The following is a 20,321-nucleotide window of genomic DNA, read 5'->3' on the forward strand; positions in this document are numbered from 1 at the left end:
AGGATAACTCAGAGATAAAAATCATTTACTGTGCTAGAAAGGACAATCACACAAAACCTCTGAAAAATTCAGTACTTTTCCATGTATGCATTTTGGTTTTTAAACTAAGAGGTATTATTTCCTTCAGATCCCAGCTGACCTTCCAGAAAGACAGCATAGATGTGGAAGAAAACAAGTTCTAAATGTTTTGATTTAATCTGGCAATAGCAGTAAAGGGACTCTAAGTCTGGAGATTCAGAGCACATACCTTCCTTTTCCCATTGCCCCTCTACACTGAGCTAATAGCACAGATCATGCCCTTCCTCATCTTGCTTAAGGGCAATCAGTTCACAGCTGCAGCCTGCATGGAAATCTTGAAACCCTATATAATCTACCTATTACATAAAGGTTTGCCCTCTTCAGTTTCACCACATCAGGGAGAATAAAGGTGAAATCAGACACTGGCAAACAGTATAGCATCTTGCATTTTATTAGTTTCAATTGCTATTAGACAGGAAGGTTTCCCACTCCCTAACCTTCAACACCCCCCACCCACCATATTCAGTCTTTCACACTGTAATGTTCAGTATCAGTAAATCACTCACAGCACGATCAACTCTGAACAAGATGGTATCAGATCAGTCAGGCATCCATTTACCTTGTGTCTCAGGCCTCTCTTGAAATAATCAGATGGTATTTCCATTATATCTCACGGCCACTACCAAAGCAAACAACGCACTACTGAATCAAGCAAAAGTGTGGGCTGTTGCTTGTTTATCTGGAGGAGGGCATAGGCCATATGAAAAAATAACCTCAACTTAGTAACATTGAAAATGTTTTCAGACTCGACCATTTAAAGGCAGCCTAACTGGAGAACTTATCCTATAACGATTCTGCATATATTTCTGCCTGATGCAACAACCTAACCATTACGAAAACCTAAGACAGATGCTGTTCTTCATGGAAAGCTTACAAAGCACATATGCACAACACATACTTCACATTTTGTTACAGTCTTTCACAGCACGTAGGTTTCTTGGTGGACCATCAACCTTCTCCAGTAATCACATCCACGTTTTTTGAAGAGGAGCAGCTTAATGAGAACAGCATCCAGCAACAACCCCTAAGCTCAAGAAGGAGGCACTGATTCCTACAACAGAAGCCTGGAGAGTAGCATGTCACCAGAAGCAAATGCATGACCACAGAAACACTCTAAAGTGCATTATTTTTGGAAGTAGCTTTCACATGCTCATTTCAGCACCCATGCATTTCCATCCTCACTTGCACACACCTTTTAGGGAATGGAAATGCTTCTGCAATGGCGTATTGCCTCACAGTCAGTTGCTTCACAGTTTAAGTACTCCAAATCAAGCAGTGGAAAACAAACTGTCCCTTGCTGAATGTGTAAGAGATGAAATTTTTGCCAGAGCTAATGCACTTGAATCCATCAGGTTTTCCTTGAAAAAAATCTGCAAGCCAGCAAAAACATAATAAGGAAAGCATTTCTTAACCTGCTATTAATCAGACAGCATAAATTCTAGGCTTTGATTTCAAAGCTGTTAAGATACAGTTTGACTGCAGTTTCAATATGATATGCTTCTCCATTCAACTGCAGATTCGAGAGATGCCAAAAAAAAATTCTGACACTTAAAGGTTGTATAAAAACCAATTCTTTTGAGAGAGAGCAAGAGGACACATGCATGGAGAGAGGAATTAAGAATCTCTCTGAAAGTCATCTGAAAATCTTATCCAAACAAATAACCTTTTTTTGAAGTTCTTCACAGATCATCACCTACCAATCCAACTGTCATGTTCAACCTCATGCTATTCTCATTGAATAAAAGAAACAAAGGAGACCAGGAAATAAAAAAAAATTTAAAGAAGTCTTTTCAATCCTAAAATTCATCTCAACTACACTTCAGACACATGACAGCACTACTAACCCTTTCCGGTACGTGACAGGCAGTTGAAGACACACACTCATCTTCAAATGAAGTCAGTGGACTTGCCTTTCTTACCTCAGTTTTTCCACCTAAAACCTTAGTGTGAAGTGAGAATGTGTCTGCATCCTGTTCTTCTTACTGCAAATCATCTAGTTAGTTAATATAGTTTTATTCAGAGCATTCCTGGACCATAACGCATTTCTAAAGTAAAAACCATTTGACAAGAGCAGGTAAAAATAAGTAAACTGAGATGCCTGTTCACTCATTTAAAAAATAAAAGTAATTAAAAATTGACTAATCTGGGTAGAAATAATCCCAACAGCATATTCCCTAAACAAAAGCTAGGCAGGCAAAATCCTGCCAATTGTTAGTGTAAGCAACAGCATCAAAGGAACAAAGTATACTGAGACTTGTACGTGGTTTTTTTCCCTGCAGATTATTCCACTATTATGTTCCATGTTTGCCAACATGAATTTAACAATTAACGGCCTCATTCCCTACCAGCAACCTACATACCACACAAAAAAGTTACATGTGAATGCCAATGAGAAGAGCAGCAACCTGGCTGGCACACCCTTACCCACCTAACTGCAAATAAGGACTACCTACAGACTGTCACCACGACGTGCTGGATTTTTATATCTACCCGCACTTCCCAAGTGCAGCATTTAAAAGGCAGTGTTTTCATCTTTCTTTTTCTTCCTCTTTTCAAATGGAAACAAAAATCAAACAGAAGAAGAAGGGGGAAGAAAACTCAAAGGGTCAACTGAAACATTCTAGGTATTCAGCAAGTATATGTTATAAACCACATTAATGGTGCCTAATTGTTTATTACTAACAGTCTGAGTATATGTGAGTAAAGGTCTGGGTGGAATTTTCTGTGTACCTCAACACAAGGCAAAGTTTTTTGGCCAAAAGACAATGAATCACTTTCACACACCGAAATGCATTAAGTTAAAATGGGGGAACATTTGTTCCATTTGTCCTTTTTAGTGGTTTCTGTGTAAGCAAACCTCAGAAGCTGGAAGATGAGAATCCCTTCCCCTACTTTCTGAATCATCATGCCAGTTATTTCTCAGTTGCTAATGGCTCAATTTCCACATATTAAAACAATAATCTACCTCCTAAAAGACCCTATAATAATTTGAGGGTTGACTGCTGTCTTCACAGTCATCAAGTGACTGCTTTTCAAGAGCTGTCCTTATTCATGAATGAAGCTGTGTCCCTTCCATCCTAAAAGCTCAACCCATATACAACTGTTTTAAGCAGGAAGTTTATTCCTGTCATTTAGTGAAACACTGAATCAGTTAAATCTCCATCTTGTATTTCTGCATTAAGAAAACACAAACTTTGAAGTTGGCAAATGGTGGAGATTTGCAATAGAAGTGGTATTGTAACTATAATATTGTTTCTGGGTAAAACACAAAACCAGAGTGTTGTTTTCATCACTTCTTGTAAACCTCACATCACATTCTTCTACAAAGATGACACATCACTTGACCAGTGCTTTCCAGTGCTTAGTAGCTCTTGCTGCACATTCCTCACAGGAATCTTTTAAATCAGGTAATTTCTTGTCATGTGGTTTTGTTATCACCTGTGCTTTGAAGTTCATGCTACATTAGGATTTTCATTTAAAAGCTCTTTGCACTTGGAGAAACAGACGCCTTGAAATATCCGGATTTTCTTGAGGAAAAAAAAAAAAAAAACCCAAAACCAACACAACAACAGAACTGAGAACCTACAGAACAAGGCTAAGCAGGAAAGTAAAATAAAGTGGTCTCTCAGCAGGGTCACTTGATGCTTCCATCTCCTCAAGCAAAGGGTCCCTCTGGTGCTCCCAAACACACCATGGTACCCACAGTTTTGGTTCCAGAAAAACTAATGAAGCTGGCCTGGCACTTGTAAGTTCCATAGCTGCAGAGCAGAAGCAAATGACACCTGCATAATTATTTTCATTCTCACAAAGGCCCCTGCTACCTGACCTGACTCTGACTTATAGTACCAAAAAAAGACTTTATTTTTTTTTCATCATTACAATAAGCAAAAAACTGACTTAGTTTGTAAAAAAAGAAATATTTTAGCAGGTTTTCATTAAACCTTTCCCTTCTATTAGAAATTGTTCTCTAATACCTTAAGAAAAAAAAAACAACCTATATTTTGTGATTTTCCAATTTCATTGTTGTGACTGAAAAGATAACAAACAGAAGAGATTACACAAAGCAACACAGAACACATTTCATAGCTATTTCCTACTGGCTTAATTGGCCAATTATGCTCTTTCTCAGCATGTGATCAGTTTAACCAGACTCAGCAAGAACTATTCTAAAATGGTCCTACTTTGCAGTAGAACTTGCATCTGTGTAAGTAAGTACACAAAAATAAATTCTACTTTGAATTGTTCAACATACTACTTTGGGTCTCCTTCTGCCTTTTGGAAGTTTTCCATTAACATCATATTTGGCAAAAGCTCCTTCATAACTTCACATAAAAGTTCCTAAATATAACACACTGACCCTCAGGCCATTTATTTGTCCATATTAATTTCATTTAGGAAATGGGCTTCGCATTTATTGCTGGGCCATCAATGCTTATACTAGCAAGCAAAATTACCAAGCAGCAAACATGAAATAAATTACTGTTTTGCTGTACTACTGTGGTCTTAACCACGTCACTAGTTTTCACACCACCATTACCAGAGATGCTGAGCTAGTGACAGATTTGCAGTGGTTTAAACTGTTAGTTCACAACTGGAAGTTAAATCTGAGACATTTATTTTTATCAGAAGCAGATTATTACCTTATTCAGTGGTAAAACAAACACACACCAAGCACACAGACAGATGAATTCCCATTAGATAAACAGTGTGTGAGCCTGCTTATACAAATCTCGTTTGCATTTACCTCAGGGTAGGAGCATGCACCAAAATAGACGCTGTGGAATAGGAAGTGTAACAAGTTCACAGCTTTTACTAATTACCCAGCACAAACTCAGTCAGCTACCCACATGCTCCAGGCATTTACATTGCAATACTATGCTGGTTTGCAAGCTGCACCAGCGGACTGTGGGTGTGCCAGTGCTGCTGCTGTTCAAGATTTGGATCCTCAAATCAATGGTTTTACTCACAACCAGGGGTCAGTTTCAGAGCAGTCCTACAGCGCTTTCTGGCAGCCCTACCTGAAACCCCGAGGATTTATCTGTTTATAGAAAGAGGAAGGGATTTCCTCCTCGCAAATTGAAGAGAAACACATTTCCAAGCCATGAGAGCTGCTCACTTAGCTTATAACCTCATCATCGATGAGGAGGGCTGAGTGCATCACAGCTATTAAGGAGCTTCAGTGTTAATAACATTAAATATTTTTAAATAAAACATCTGGCATCAGCTGTTTCTAGAAGCTGTTTTTATTTAAGTTTCCCCTCTAAAATATTGGACTCTACAGGTATTTTCACACATAAACCTGAACACCAAACTAGACTATCTTTAAAAAATTTTGTCCTAGGAAACATTGTAAGAATTATTCACACACTTTTTGGTTTGGCATCGTATTTGGTACTTAATGAGCTGGGAAAGTTCTAAGCACAACTATAGTTTTGCAATACATTTTGCAATGGAAATCATTCTTTGAAGCACTCTTATTGCATTCATTTGCCAGCAGTAATCACTAAAACTCAAAAGCAGCAAATCTTCAAATGCTTCCACACATACCTTGGTAACAACAGAAAAACACCCTCACAAAAAAAAAAAAAAAAAAAACCAAAAAAAAAACCACACACAAAAAACACAAAACCACCACACAAGAAAATTACAAAAACAACCCCCCAGAGGACAAGACCAGACCACAGAACATTTTAATGCTTGGGATTTGAGGTGCTGCTCCACACCCCAAAAGCCTGTGTGAGTTTTGGATGCTACTCCCAGATACATGGGAGTGACTGGGTCACTTCACATTTCACAAACATCAACTTCAAGAGCTGCCCATGACCTGCCCTGGTCAGGTCTACTAATCTCAGGCTCTTTCTCCCCCAGAATCAAAACCACACAGAGGCAAAAGAGCTTGTGAAGCAACAACCTGCCTCCTCATTCAAGCCAGGGAAGGTGTTGCTGTGGATCCTGACTCCTCCTCAGCTGGAAGTAGTATGGCAGAGCTTGGAAGACTGGGGACACCGGGAGAAGAGCAAAATCCAACTCTGCGTCCCATCAGCACATCAATGAAAGTAAGACTATGCAGCATCTCAACTTTTTTGTAGGATACTTGACTTAAGGTTCTCCCTCTAGACTGGAATGAAGTTATAAGGTGCAGTGACTGCCCCCCAAATCTGATATCCCCACACTAACTACAGACCACAGATACTCGTGATCACTGTGATTTCTGCACTTACTGCTGCCCTCCAGCTCCCTCCTGGCCAGCCCACCAAAACAGGTGACCACAAATTCTTTCCACAAGCCCAAATGGATCTTGTATTTTGTGCCTTTTGGTGTGAGCAAAGTTGTTTGCAGTCTCTGACTTAGACATATGCAGAAGAGATTTACTTTCACACCATCAAGCCAGCTTTAAAGCTGAGAGTACATGAGAAAGCAAGCCTTGGTCTGCATTAAAATTTATTCGTTTGCTACTATTAATTCAGAAGCTTGTTTTCTAAATACATTTTAAATTCACACAACTACAAAAGCACTAGAATTTTACTACTTGTAGGAAAGCTTAATTTGACAACTCTTATCTTCACAAGATACCAGAAGTGAATCACAAGAAGATCCACTGACAAGAAATCCTTATCTCAGAACTGGTCAATAATTTGTACGGTGGAACATTCAACTGTTAATTGCCTCCATCCTACTTCTAGGGCACATCCTTTAAAGTCACATGTCTCATTTCTCAGCCTCTAGGAAATACATGCACATTTGCTTAATTATTGATTACATGGTCTGGAAGCATGAGTGCTCAGAGATGCCTTGCTATTGTTCTGGGGCAGGGAAATCATGGCAGACCTCTTATTTTAATTCATTTTGCTGTCAAGGCATATTGCAAGATAACTATGAAAATTAATTTCTGCAGTAACACCTAAAGATTAATTTTGACATTCTATCCAATGATTATATATATATAAACAAAGGTATTTTATTAGGATTAAAAAAATAAGAAGTTAAAAAGCTGCATAAAGTTTTGAAAACATGGGTAATAGCTATTGCCCTCAAACTTTAGGAGGGAAGAGGGGCAAATAAAAAAGCACCAACCTAGCCATCCAGAAAAATAATATTTCATCAGAAATGTGAAAAACTTAATCTTTATTACCATTTATTTTGCAACAGTAAATTTTTAGCTAATCATTCACTTCAAAACATGATTCAACATCTTAATCTGATACATTACAGCCTGGAATACTACTACACTGTAGAAAGTCTTATACCTTCCAAAATCTTCTCAGCTCTAGGACAGCCTGAATACATCTAGACTTTAACCAAAGAGCACAAGAGACAGCAGGAGGGTCCCATTTAAGAAAAACCTTGAACACACTAGGCCATTGAAGGCCTACAAGAGCAGAGATAAAAGCAGTGTCATTTGAGTCACTCTCGCTCAGCCTCACACAGCATTATGTTCCTGTACAGCTCTGAGTCTTTCTGGTCCTTGCACCTGGGTAAATACAGATGATGCTATGGGACGTATACAGAGCACCTTAAGCAAAACACAAGAAAGGCTTCCACAATGCACCTGCTCTAAGTGTGCACCAACTTCCTAAACTAATTCAGTCTTCTTGATAGAAAGAAGCTAGCCTTGATTAGGGTTTTTTGTTTAAGATTGTGTTCTGTGGGTTTCTTTATGGGTTTGGTGCTTTTTTGTTGGTTTTTTTTGGGGGGGTGGGGTGGGGTGTTGCGGTTGGGGTTTTTTGTTTGTTTGGGGGGTGGGGAGGTGTGTTTGTTAAGCTGGTGGGGTTTTTTTGCTTTGTGGCATGTTTTTATTGTGACCATACATTACATTTTTCAGGTTCAGCACTTGGTCAGAGTAATAATTAACATTGTGTAAATCAAAATATTCATGTGGACTAATGCATTTTTCAAAACATAAGTCATGGCAATAGGCATTCACAGTCTCTACTCTTTACAGTAACACCATGACAATCTTTCATAGGCACCTTCTTTATTTTTCTTTCTGTTGGAACTGAGAAACATAATGGAAACAACATCACAACAAAACTGTCATTAATTCAGAACATCTCCCAACAGTGAACTAATACAAAATCAGCATAGGTTATGCTAGTTTGCAGCACTGCTTCAAGAATGAACCACGTAATTTTTATTAAGCAAAAAACAAGTTAACCTTCAGGTGCATACCCAACTTCCTCGTGTAAAAAAGTGACAATCAGCTTTCATTTTCACTATTGTGCTAATTGTGAAGTCTTAAGCAGGCAAAGAACACAGTACATAAGTAGGAAAGGAGTAATGAAGATCCCTGCCAGCCTTCATTGCCTTCAACAGATTCTGAATGGGCCCAGAATGAACAGCAGCATCAAGAGGGAAAAGGTCTGCTATCCAACTTAAACAGGACTCACCCAGCCAAAATGGCTTGGGACAGGGTGTCTGGAAGGAATGCAAAAACATTAGCACTGAAGTAATTTGTCAGAAGTACTTTAAAACAATCTCTGCTGAACAGAAATCTTGAAAATGTATTCCCCATGGAAATCTCCATTGCTTGCAGCATGCCGTCTGAATAAACTTGTATTCTGCGGTTTAGGACTGTGTTACCTTGTGGGCTACCATTAGGGCCTGTTAAGGCATGCCCATAAAAAGGACAATTACATAGGTATTTAAATACATAAACTTCTTGACAATTCTTGCTTGCTCTATAAAATCACAAGCAAGCAAAAGAAAAGGGCATTACTTAGTACAGGCGCCTTTAACAAAATATGCAGCCCACCTAAACTACCCCCTTGTTTTCTCCTTACACTATTAAGCATCCACAAAGTAACTTGTATTAAGAGCAAGGAAAACAAAAAAAGAAAACTACACCAACAAACAAATAAACCATGAATACATGCCAGACTTGAAAGGCAGTTTTCCTACCTAAGTGCTCTTATTGACCCATTTCCTGGTCTTGAAACTTTATGCAGGGCAAGCCTCATTGCCTGGCCAGCTGCTCATCCTAGCTGTCTCACCACAAAAAAGCTGCTCATCCTGTCCTGTCCTCCCCCAAAAAAACCCCAACATATAAAACCAATCTGATTCTCCTGAATCCTACAGCTAGTCCAAAATGTGCAGCAAATGGCAGCAGCGAGAGCTGTGGACACAGGAAAACGATTTGCTCAGGGTTAGCTCTATAGGCAAAGAGGGCATGTATGTTGGGTTTTCTCCTTCCCTAAACAGAAGTTTAAATTGTGCTAGAGTGGAAAACAACTACCAAAATCATCTTTTTTTATTATAATCAGTAACAGAAGAGGATTCATTTGAAATTGTGTATTAAGTGCATGTGTTTCTTATACCTCTTATTTACAAGATATAAATCATAAGCCTCCAGCCTGCTACCCTTCTCTTCCTTCGGAAGAAAAATCCTTGCTTTTCACTATGCTCTCATCCAATCCTTCCAAGAGAAAAAAGATATTTGCAGCCTTTCACACCAATAAAAATTAGTAAGGTTTTGCTTGCTGTGTGGTTTATACATGTCCTTTCAGCAGTGTGTTAAAAAAACCAACAAACAAACCAAACCCAAATAAACTTCATAATTTTGCCTGGGCAAACAGGAACAATTAGCAAAACAAAAATCTGGAAAACAGCCAGATCTCAGGGCATTCCGGTCACTTGTAATAGGAGTTTCTATAGTTGATGATCTAAAATTTTAAGTGCCATGAATATCCAGCTACTAAACCCTTCATTCAGAGTTTAGCAAGCTTCAGTGACCCTGATGAGCACAGCAACTTTGGCATGGCAGAAAGGCAGGTCCTGAGGTAGCCTAATCTCAGAAAATTAAAACCTTTGAAGATTAAGAGCAGGGCCTTGAAATGACCCAGAGAGAAAGAAAGAGACCAAGTGGTTTCTGTGGCCAGTCCCTCCTAGACAGTGGGCTGCTGCTAAGCCCCCAGTGTCTGTGGGACGCAGCTCCAGTTCAGGAGCACTCCAGCTGAAAAGCCCAGGAATTGGAGTTTAGTTTGCTAGAAACCTGGGATGGAGGGAGACATTACTGTCTGCCTTTGCTACCCTGTATCTAGAATATTCCTTTTTTCTGGACAACATCACATGACTTGCATTTACCCTGAAGTAACAATGGTACTAAGTCATACAGGGAAGCTATCCCACAAATTCCTAATGTTCTGGTTGTTCTTGTTTATCTTCCTCCTCTTGCAAAACATGGACAAAAATAGGATGCAGAAATCCAGCTGAAACCTCACTAGTATTGAAGACACCAAGTTCATTGCATTTCACTAAATTTCAGCTTTACTCCCTACGATGCCCCTTACCTTTTTCACAGCACCATAATCACTGATTTGCTTTCTAATCGCGGTTCCCCAAAATGTCAGATCTTTTCCTGGCAAGCTGCTGACAAGTCAGTTGTTCCCCTTTGATAATTTTCTGCCTGCCCAGCACACTTCACATTACCTGGCCAAACAAGCCACTGGAAGAAGCAATTATTCAACTGACAACAGATTGTGCAATTAAGGAGACCTGCCCACACATACAAAGTTGAGCTCAGAACAACACAGTAGACATGCACTTCCAAGCAGCATCCTTAATCCCACATGTTTTGTTGGGTTTTTTTCCCCCTAGGATAGCCACAACAGAGAAAATACGAATTGTTCCTTAAACATGATTCTAACCATTCATTTTATGTGCCCAGAGGAAGCAGAAGTTAAAGCAATGTGGAATGTTGCTTGCTATTTGACATGCAGAGCCTGGCAGGAAAAGCACCTGTCTCTCGCATGCTGAATTTCTCAGCGATGCCATTGTGAGGTATCAAAAGCAATGAGGTTAAAATCACGAGAATTATCACTGAGACATCAATGGAATGGAAAGCAAGTGTGACAAACTCATGCATACTACTACAAAAAACTATCGAAAGAGAAAATTTTTCCTGCATCTTACTTGCTTTCAACTGATTATAAAGTTAGCTGGAAATAGGAACTTGCTGCTCTTTGCAGCAATTTTTATCACCTCTGCATAAAACTGAAGACTAGACCAACTTCTATATTCAACACTTCTGTTGCATAGGGTGGGAAGCTCAATGCAGCTGTATTGGTTACTCTGTCTGTTGAAGAACTCTTCCAACTATTTTCTGACAGGACAGTTTCTGTATCTTCCCACAGTAATAAAAACATGCTCCTTTTATAAAAGACTGGTGCATATGAAGACATACACAAATGCACATGCATGAATATCTGTAACATATTATTTAAAATTCTTCTCCACACAAAACAATCTTATAAACTTCAAGAAGTATTAATCAAAGGCAAGACATCTATCACAAAAAATAGAGAAACCAGTATAAGCAAAAGGGTTGCACCACTTAGTGTTAACAAGCCCTGACCAATTCAAAATGCAGGTAATTTCCTTCTGGCACAGCTATATTATCCACATGCATGAAGTCCATGCCAAAACAGACCCGTAAAATTAGTTACAACTATCCAGTCCAGTATAGCAACCAGCAAGGCAAAAATAGCTCTAGACTGGCTTTAAATTTTATATGTTAAACAAGACAAACATCTAAAGGGCCCAGAAAAAAAAAAATCTAAAAAGCAAAATTTTATACATATATTCACACAGACAACATGGATGCTAATTTTTGTTTTCACTTTCAGTTTTCATCAGAGAGAGTTTATGGAAAGTTGTGTCAGCAATCTGTGTCTGCTATCAATAGTGTTTGGGTTTCTTTTAAACAAAAAAAAAAAAAAAAGGAGAAAGGCAAGAGAGGAGAATATTTGAAAAAACACCACCACACACATCAAGCTGGCTAAATCAATTCCAGGAGTAAAAAAAGAAATCAATATGGGTCTTTTCTCCAAGAATATAAAAGACAGACTTAAATTTCAAGGCACAAAGAAGTTAGGTTTATAACTTCAGGAGCACCATCCCTATAAAAATCATCTACACCAATTATTATTGTATAAGAAAGGTCTCAGAGTTCTTAGAACCAACCACTCTTATTTATCAAGTTCCAAAGAACGATAAAAAAATTATTAGACTAGTCAAGACATTCATCTTTACAGATTTCTTACAGTATGCTATCTTCTAGAAAAACTGTAAGAGTGAATATAGAGAGAATTCAAAACATTCTTAATAAGAGAAAGGGGGAGGCATGTGCACACAGAGGAAAGAATTTTATCTTTTTTGTTCCTGTGCTGACCTGAATGTACCAAGTTAACCACATGCACTAACAAAACCTCAAAACTTCTAGACAAATATGCTTATTTATGTAGATTTAGTAAATATTTACTTACCCAGCATCCTCCTGGAAGCCTTCCAATTCATCTCTTTGTTCTGCGAGGGTGGATTCTAGATCCAGATAGGTACCATTGTGAGACAATTGCAGGGTGCAGTCATCAAGCTGTAGAACAAAATTCAGATCATTAGATTACAGCAGTCATTTTCTCTAACATGCCTCTAACATCACCTTCCTATTTTCCAGGTCCCCAGACAAGATCTCCCTGAAACAAGCCATATGTTGGGAGTGGGTAAGAAAATGGGTGCTTGTTTGGCAATCCCAAGTCCATATTCACTAGCCCATGCTTGGTCACAACAATATCAATACAACTAACAAACACAGAGAAATGTATTTACTTGAACATAATAGAAGGAGATTAGAGGGTTTTATCACAGTGCCTTTAGAATCCTGTAAGGGAAAATAATTTAAATGCATGTCTAGGATATGAATGACTGCTCTCTGTTCTCACAGTACATTTAAGTAGAGTTTCTGAGCCTTTGGATGGAAGTGGAAGGAAGAAGCAGCTGTTTTGTGTGCTAATGAACATCCCCTGTGAGCAAGGATACAGCCAAGGGACAGTGTAAGGTGTGGCAGCCAAGAGTTGGGGCACTGCAGCAAGGGAGAGTGCAGTCAACCCAGACCCAGATTTTCTGGTTTTCTCATTTTAGGGCCAGGTGCTAATCAGCCTATGAGGCTGAAGGGAAGACCTTCCTAGGCACCAGGGGGGAGCACTGGACACCCATACCAAATTCCCACAAAGGTACTGAGGTAAACAAGGACCAGACATGAAACCAGGAACCTGCCTGCAATGGTGCTGAAGAAGAAGAGAGCAATTAATAACCTTCTTTATTTCTATCCTGTCTTCCCTTATCTTCAAGTTTTCTGTTAATTGTTCCAGAAGTTAAAAGGGGAAAAAAAAAAAAGCCAGATTTTATGAAAGTTAGAAAAGGAATTTTCTGGCTTTTTACAGGGAACACACCACAGGAAAAGGTCTAGGAAGATCCACCCCAAAACTCTGGCTAAGTCATTGCACAGAAATGCAAAATAGTTACTGGATCAAGAGGGGTAACCGAAGAAGCCAAAGGGAAGAGCTATGAAGTAACATAAGCTCCTCTCTTGCCATGAGATAACCCCGTGCCACATCACAAGGAATGAGGAAAAATCCTTCCCAGGGCAAGGAAACAAGAAAACATTTACCAAAGGGCAGGTGAAAGTACAGGGTTGTCCGACCTCATCACTAGGGAGGTAAGTGACCAGCTGCTCAGAGAGCCCAGCCCAGAAGCAGAGAAATTGCCATCACTGAGCCCAGCTGGACAGGCTCCTGTGGACCTTCCTGTGTCAACACTGCACTGGGGGTCCTTTTCTAACTGGTTCCAAGTTCACAAATATTGTAAGCCCCAAATGTGTTGTGCTACTTGGTACAAAGTCCAGTTTGATAGCTGAGCAGTCTCAGACTGACCCGCCAAACAGAAGATGTTTTTATCATCTGCATTTGGCAAAACACACCAACAGGTCCTTTGCCTGCCTCTATCTACCAAAGGGCAGCCATGACACTGGTGGTGTAAACGTACAACACTGCTCCAAAGGCCACTTTGGGAAGAGGAGAGTATTTAACACCATACTTCATACCAATCTTCTGCCACAAGTGGCAGCCAATGCCTCTCTGAAGGGGTAAGCAAGGCTCTGAAACAGCCAATGACTCAAGGAAATAAAATTACAGCCCTTTATCACATCTATGGATTTTTCCTTCTGCTCTTTTTAACACTAGGAAAGAAAATCAATGAGGATCTATGTTTGATTAATTACCTCTTAACTCCTCAAAGTCATGGTTGCCAGTAGCTGTTCAGAAAAGCACGGTAAGTAACCACACTTACTATCTGGTGGTCAATAATAAAACTTAAGGCACCCGGTTTCCTATCACTGATTTATATAATCAAGAAAATAATACAAATAGTCTTTTATTATTCTGGATTAGCGGCATGGGAAATAACTGCAGAAGAGCTCACTTATAATTAGTAAGTGATAGAGTGTGGCTTTTGGCTTAGTCCACAGCATTATGCTATGCAATCTGAACGAAAAGTTCATCCTATGAAGAAAGGCTAGAAGGAGAAGGTCAAGTTGTATTTCAAACCTGTTCCTTTTTAATTTCTTTCATTTTTTTCCACCTGGGGAAAGTCAGTCATCAAATAAGGTGACATAAATTTTTACTCCGACTCCTGGGTTTAAGGAAAACAAAGAACCTCCAAGTGCAGCCCTCTGATATTAAGAATAACAACAGTATTACTACTCTGTATCTTTCCAGTTACAAAGGATATTAATAACCTATGCTAAATTAAAATACACTCTGTTGAGAAGAAAGACTAAATACCACTCTGAGAAACTTTTTTCCCAGTAGCCCAGCGTATCTAATGAAATGCTAATTTATTCAAAGTAATGCCAAAAGGCAAACTACTAATTAGATAAATGTTCTGCTGTCACTATGGAGATTAGGAGATTTGCCCGCAATTTCCAATTATACTGCATAATTGGGGAAAAGGAACTGTGGTTTACTAATATCTTATGACTTTAGTCTATAAAAAGCATGATGAGAACAGCAAGTACTTCATGTACAAAATAAAGAACAGTACATTCTACCTATGTTCATCTCAACTCCATAGTTTCAGTTGAACATAGTATTCATTCAGGCTTTAAAGCACTATAAATTGTACACTTTATCCATTAATAAGAATTAGGCTAATGGGAGAAATGGCAGTATCTTTTATTTCCATTACTTAACACTGCGCCTTGCCCAATTTTTTTTTCTTCTCTTGCATGTGTACACACAGAGGTGGAAGGGAGCAAAACAAGGCTTTTAAAAGTAACATTAAGGCAATGAACTCTAAATCCTTCTTTATAGTATCACTTTGCTACTTTGTCTCCAAGCCTCACTTGAACAGATTTCACAGGCAGAATACAAAAAAAAAAAAAAAAAAAAAAAAAAAAAAGGCAAAAAAAGCCACCTTATGAATAATTTTTAATTAGTAAATTGCCTGCCTTTTTCAACACAAAGGATGGCTGGTGTTCACTCATTAGTGCTTATTAGTAACAATTCAGGATGTTGGTCCCTCCCATCTGCTCAATGTTAATCCGGTGTTTATCTGCTACACATCACTTCTCCTGTCTCTGGAGACCCTCCCAAATGGCCCCATCTACTTCATGAATGACATGCTCTTCCCATTGATCATAATTCACATTAAAATCCTTATTAACAACAGTCTTCTCTTAGGACAATTAAAAGGCAGAATCCATAAAGACAGTCTTTCAAAGAACATTTAACTGAGCTGTTTTCCATAATAATGAATGAGACTGCTATTCAACTTTTTAGAAATTAATCCCATTTATTTCACTTTGTTCTTCACACTTCTGTTTAACTCTTCAGTATGCTTTACTGGTCCAAAAATTCAGGTCTGCATTTTGTTGTTATTAAACGGCAGAACTCGCTTATATTGCCACAAGGTCAGATTTTCCAAGACCTCTTCATAAGCTTACAAACCCATTTTTTCTAAAATCACTCTTGCCACTCCCTTCAAATTATTTATCATTTATTGTATAACACTTTCCTGTATTGCCCAGAAGAGCCAAAAGGTTGACACAAGTCATTTAAATGCAACTCATCTTGTAGGTTTTACAGCAGTTTTCCATACTTACCTATAGTCATATTAAAAGAATACTACAGATATCACAGAATCATGAACACAAAGACAACATCAGATGGGTCAGATGTAGTGCTACTTTTTCAAGCCAAACACATGGTTACTCCATTTTCAATTTCTTCCATGTTTTATTTTAGCTTAAACATCAAATGGTATCATAAGCCTCCGTAAAGCTAAAAAAAATCCCCTATGTATACATTTCAATTACATTCTCATCTTCTCAAATTAAGTTTTGGGAAAAATAGCTAGAGCATATTTTTTAATCCTTATGGATATTCCTGAATTCTCTTGTCTCTATAAAGAATGGGTCTATCTAGGAGTAGCTTCTTTTACAGGAGTGAAGGAATAAAAGCTAAAGTACATGCAACTGTCATCAAAACAAGTGCTTTAGCCATAAGCACCAGTTATGGATAGCCAGAGCTATCAGTAACCATCCTCCCACTGGGTTTTACATGAAGGAAGCAAGGAGAATAAGGCTGTCTTTATGAAAGTCTTCCTCACTAAAAAAATTAACTGATGTACTAATTATCATCTTCAGTTTCATATTGAAACCTCATTGAAATACTAAGATCTGTACTCGCCATGACAAGATCAGCATTAAGAAATAGTAAATGCTTAGGTGCTGATTCACTGATCCATAGCTGTCTGGTTTGGACTAGAGGAGAACCTGGAAAAGATATCACAAGCAGCACTGACCTCACAAGTTCTTTCTAGATTTTTCCCTAACTGACAAGAAACATAAAAACAGTGAGAGAACCAGATGTTTCTGTAGGACAGCCTGAAATGCAAGTAGAGCTACTAAATTAAACCAGCTTTTCTGTAATAAATGTTTCAAAACAGAAACCAAGAGATATTTGAACTTTCTCAGGTCATAGCTAGTAGCCACACAGTGGTAACTGACTGTATCATCAGTTGCAGTACCTATGCTGCAACCATAACAGGCACAAATGGAAAACCAAAAAAGCATTGTGCACACACAGACACCCAAACACCACCATCCCAACATATAGATATTTTCCCCCGCAGTTTTCAAAAAAGGAACAACTGCCCGAATTTAAGCGTCAGATCCCTGATCCAGAAGTTAAGCCCTCAGAAGGGAAGAAACAGCTTCATCTGAGAAGCCAGAGCCAAACAAGTACAGATAAACATAACAGCACCAGCATAAATTCAGGACAGCATCATCAACTGTCCGTAACCATGATGTACTTTTTCTCTCCTGCAGGTTCCTGCTTCGTTCACTTCCCCAACATCTTCACGGAAGTGAAACAGGTCACACACAGCATTGTGCAGGTGTTCTCACAGCAGAATCACACTGTGCTTGCAATAAGGCAAGATTATTAAGTAGTTTGTAATCATATCAATAATGACCAATTCATAACATGTGTCCAAATGGGGGAAAAAAATAAATTAAAAAATCAAGGTTACAATGACAATTTTTATTTTGTGTACAATATATGTTTAAGTGTTGTAATCATCTCCATGTAAGTACTTAAGTATAGTGGTTTTTTTAAAGTGAAACAGAATGGTGGTTTCTGCACAAGTTTTACTGATGTCCTTGTGAGTTATCACCACAATTAGAAACTCTTTAAATAACCCTGAAAGAGTTTTCCCACAGAAAAATTAAAATGTAAAAAAATCAAGGTAAATGTAAGAAAAATTAACAGGAAGTACATAAAAAGACCATAAGATTACAAGTAATATTCATACCTTTATAAATTTATACTTCCATTGTTACAAGCATCACTCTGAGAACTTGAGCACAATTTGTTATATAAAAGCAAACATCTGATTAAATGGTTAAAATATCAGAACATTCAAAAGCAGAGCTTCCTAATCCCGCATCCTTTGCCGTTGAACCCATGACAAAAGGAAACTGTATGACGCAAGATGAGGAAGGGTGTCCTGGTTGTGATTGTAACCAGAAACAGTCACTGCAAAGTCAGAGCTGCAGAGCTCAATATTTGCCCTGTCTTGGGGGTCATCTGCACCCCACCAGCACCCAGAGAGCCCTCAGGGGCAACAAGCCCAGCTGCCACATGAACACACACAGGCCGGGTAAATTAAGCAACCAACTCATGCAAGTGCTCCTTATAGGCTGCAAGGAAATCAAGAATGTAGAGCAGAATCTTTGTCATCCTCTTTCACAGGTAACCAAATACAGCTAAGTAAAGGCTAGTCCCTCAACCTGTGAGGACATAATCATTTTTGCAATGAGGCTATCAAGCTGAGGAGGACTCAAAATAGCTTGATAATAGTAACCACTGATGACTTTTCTCTTGTTTAAAGCACTGACCCACAGAAAGAGATAACACGCATTTCTCTTCATAAAGAGGCCATTGTTGCTGTGCAACAGGGAAGCTTGTCATTTCTCTGAATTTCAGCACTGAAGCACATCACCAAAAAGAGCAAAGAATAACAGGGTGAAAAAAAGGTGGCAGCAACAAGAAAAGGTGACAACAATCACCCAGTTACCTGACACCAATATATGACCAATATCACCTGATGAAAGTAAGTGACCGCTGCCACTTTCAGAAACTAGCTGAAAGAATGGAAAGAAGAAAAAAATATCTGAGATCAGCCATTGTTTTCATCTACGGCCTTTAGCTTACAGTCCAAGAGAAACACCTAAAAATGGGGGGGTGGGGGGTGTACAAGGAGAGAACAAAAAAATCCTCCTGCTTCCAAGTACATACAACCCACACGTCCACCCGCAGACTGAGTACTGCCACCTGCCCCTCCTCACGCATGCTTGCAAGCGCTCCACGTACATGCCAATCTTCTCACTCAAGAAGCCCAGTGGGTAAATAATTCAGTGCAAAGGCAACACACATCTTACCATGCCAACAGAAACTCCTGCAAGTCTGTTTTTCTCCAGAAGGCTTTGCTAGATTAGCATGCATCCAAAGTGGACTTTCCTTTGGCTTGGTTTAATTTCTCTGTCCCAAGGCGGCAGTAGGTTGGCAGAGGTTAATGGGGGGAAACTCCAGAGGCACCCTGCTGCCTTTTCAAACAGCACAGCAGAGCCATAAGGCATTAGAAAAGCTTCTCCTCTTCCAAGTTTGTTCAAAGGCCACAGAACTGTATGTTTCAACAATCACAGATAAATGCTCTTTCCTCACACCCAGCCCCCTGCCATGAGAATCCATACACATCTCTCCTAAATGCTGAGATGATGTTACCAAGTTAGCAGGCAGTATGTGCAAAGATTGAGCTAAACATCCTCATGATTTTATCTTCTATTTAAATAAAGGTAGGCACCATTCAAAAGCTTAGCTCAGAGACTGATCAAGGATCACATTCACAGGATAAAGGGCCCTGCATTATGAGATAGGAGGATATGATTGTTTCCTTGGTGTTACTACAAATCACTGGACCAGCCACAAACTAGAAGCACAAGCAACTCACCAGATTTGCAGTTAATTCAGGCTAGAGCTACTGGACAGATTATTTTGCTTATTTGGTTGTTTCCAAAATTACAGGGACAGGGAATCAGAGGGGGAGGGATCAGAGTAATCCAGTATCCAGCTGCAGAAATAAAAATTCCTCTTCAATTGTAGCTTCTGGTTGCAGACTCAGAAAATCCTTATCTTACTCGGGTGTCTTAATCATCATTCATTTAAACATTATTGGGTGGCAATAGTTCTCCTCAGTGGTGGCGTGCTCCTTATTCACCTACAGCATGCTTTGCAGAGTAGGGCTGATAAAAATCAAAGTTCCTTTACGCTCTTCAGTGAGTACTAATCACTCAGGAGTGATTAGCATAGTTTGTGGGAGTAGTTATTAATGTTAACACACCTCTGGTTTATTTTTGGCATGGTAACTGCCATTGTCAAACTATTTCAAAAAAGTTTTTCCTTTCTAAATCCCAAACTATTTTGCTTGACACACCACAAGTCTGACACATTTTCACACTCCAGCTACATAGTTCATTAGACACACACTCTTCTGGTCCAGCTGTTTCCAGCATGATGGCAATCCTGCTACACAGGCCAACAAATGCCAGTTTTACTTCTGCATTGCTATCTCCCTCCCTTCTTTACTAAAAACAAAAAACAGCCCTGTCTGCTCACCAGCCCAAACATATTCCATATTTCTAAGCAAACCAAACCAACTGATTGGTGCAAATGAATATTGCATACAGTTCCACCCAAGGCCAAGGCCAAGCTTCATACTGGGAATGACCATGCTATTTTCAGGAAATATCATATTTTAATGCTTTTGAAATTTCATTGCAGATTAACAGATGCAGGTTTTCCGCACTGGCACATGGCTGGCCCTTTAAAACTTTACAGGATTGCTGTCACTGT

The 20,321-nt window shown here is 39.0% G+C and overlaps 1 protein-coding gene across 3 annotated transcripts in view; it reads right to left on the reverse strand.

Annotated features, from left to right (window-relative positions):
- The window catches only part of FHOD3 (formin homology 2 domain containing 3), a 417,165-nt gene that overhangs the window by 364,968 nt on the left and 31,876 nt on the right, over window positions 1-20,321 (reverse strand). For all 3 annotated transcript variants that reach the window (XM_037381206.1, XM_037381205.1, XM_037381207.1), the window contains exon 2: window positions 12,339-12,445. In XM_037381206.1, coding sequence (XP_037237103.1) covers window positions 12,339-12,445 — 107 coding nt within the window. The remainder of the gene's footprint in view (window positions 1-12,338; window positions 12,446-20,321) is intronic.

Source organism: Falco rusticolus, chromosome 3 (genome assembly GCF_015220075.1).
Source record: "Falco rusticolus isolate bFalRus1 chromosome 3, bFalRus1.pri, whole genome shotgun sequence".
Taxonomy (NCBI): Eukaryota; Metazoa; Chordata; class Aves; order Falconiformes; family Falconidae; genus Falco; species Falco rusticolus.